The 742-nt window shown below is 45.3% G+C and overlaps 1 protein-coding gene across 1 annotated transcript in view; it reads left to right on the forward strand.

Annotated features, from left to right (window-relative positions):
* Window positions 1–391: 391 nt before the first annotated feature.
* The window catches only part of LAGE3 (L antigen family member 3), a 1914-nt gene continuing 1563 nt past the window's right edge, over window positions 392–742 (forward strand). The window contains exon 1 of the mRNA XM_018569144.1: window positions 392–469. Within this exon, the coding sequence (XP_018424646.1) occupies window positions 423–469 (47 nt within the window). The 5' untranslated portion in view covers window positions 392–422. The remainder of the gene's footprint in view (window positions 470–742) is intronic.

A 742-nucleotide genomic window follows, 5' to 3' on the forward strand; every position in this document is an offset into this window, starting at 1 on the left:
CTATATAAGTACCTGTAATAAATAAATCCGCAATTGCTACAGATTCTGTCTGCTCCAGTTTTTGATTTGCACTGAAACTGCGTGACAACACACTTTAATGCATTTACATTCATGTCAATGGAGGAAAAACCCCATCGGTATCCAGTGTTCTGGAATGGCGCAGCTCTCCACAGTGGTATAGCAAGGGACTTATTCTGCAACAGAGCACTGCAGCAGCAGTTATGCAGAAGAATCTGTTTGATCTTGAGACGACCTAATTAATTATTAAGCAGCTGCAAATGAAGCTAAAAGCCGCTAATGGTCATTTCCCATAACGACCAGCAGGTGGCGCCCAAGCTCAATGTGTTTTCCATCTCCTCGGGTCCTCCAGGGGATAGAAGGGCCGAGCTTATGTCTAGAGCGCCGCCGCTCTATGGTGATGAATGGTGGCGTTGACAACAGTAAAGATGGCCGCTGCTCCGCTGCATTTGTATCCTTTTCACAGAGTTCAATGGAGGAGATTTCTCCGTATGTGAGAGATGAGTGAGGGGGATGTCTGTCCTGTCATTTGTGTTATTATGTCATAGATATTTATAACTTTAATGGAGCTTTCAGTGCTTGTTGATATGAATGTTCCACAGCATGCTATGGGCAATGAAGGAGTAACATGAATGGCTGGCTCGCAGGTTGCTGTGTTTGTGTGTTGCATTGAAGCACGGTGTGATCATTTTGAATGGGCTGCCAATGCACAAGAACACCCCCC

Source organism: Nanorana parkeri, unplaced genomic scaffold, assembly GCF_000935625.1.
Source record: "Nanorana parkeri isolate BGI_ZX_2015 unplaced genomic scaffold, ASM93562v1 scaffold1291, whole genome shotgun sequence".
Taxonomy (NCBI): domain Eukaryota; kingdom Metazoa; phylum Chordata; class Amphibia; order Anura; family Dicroglossidae; genus Nanorana; species Nanorana parkeri.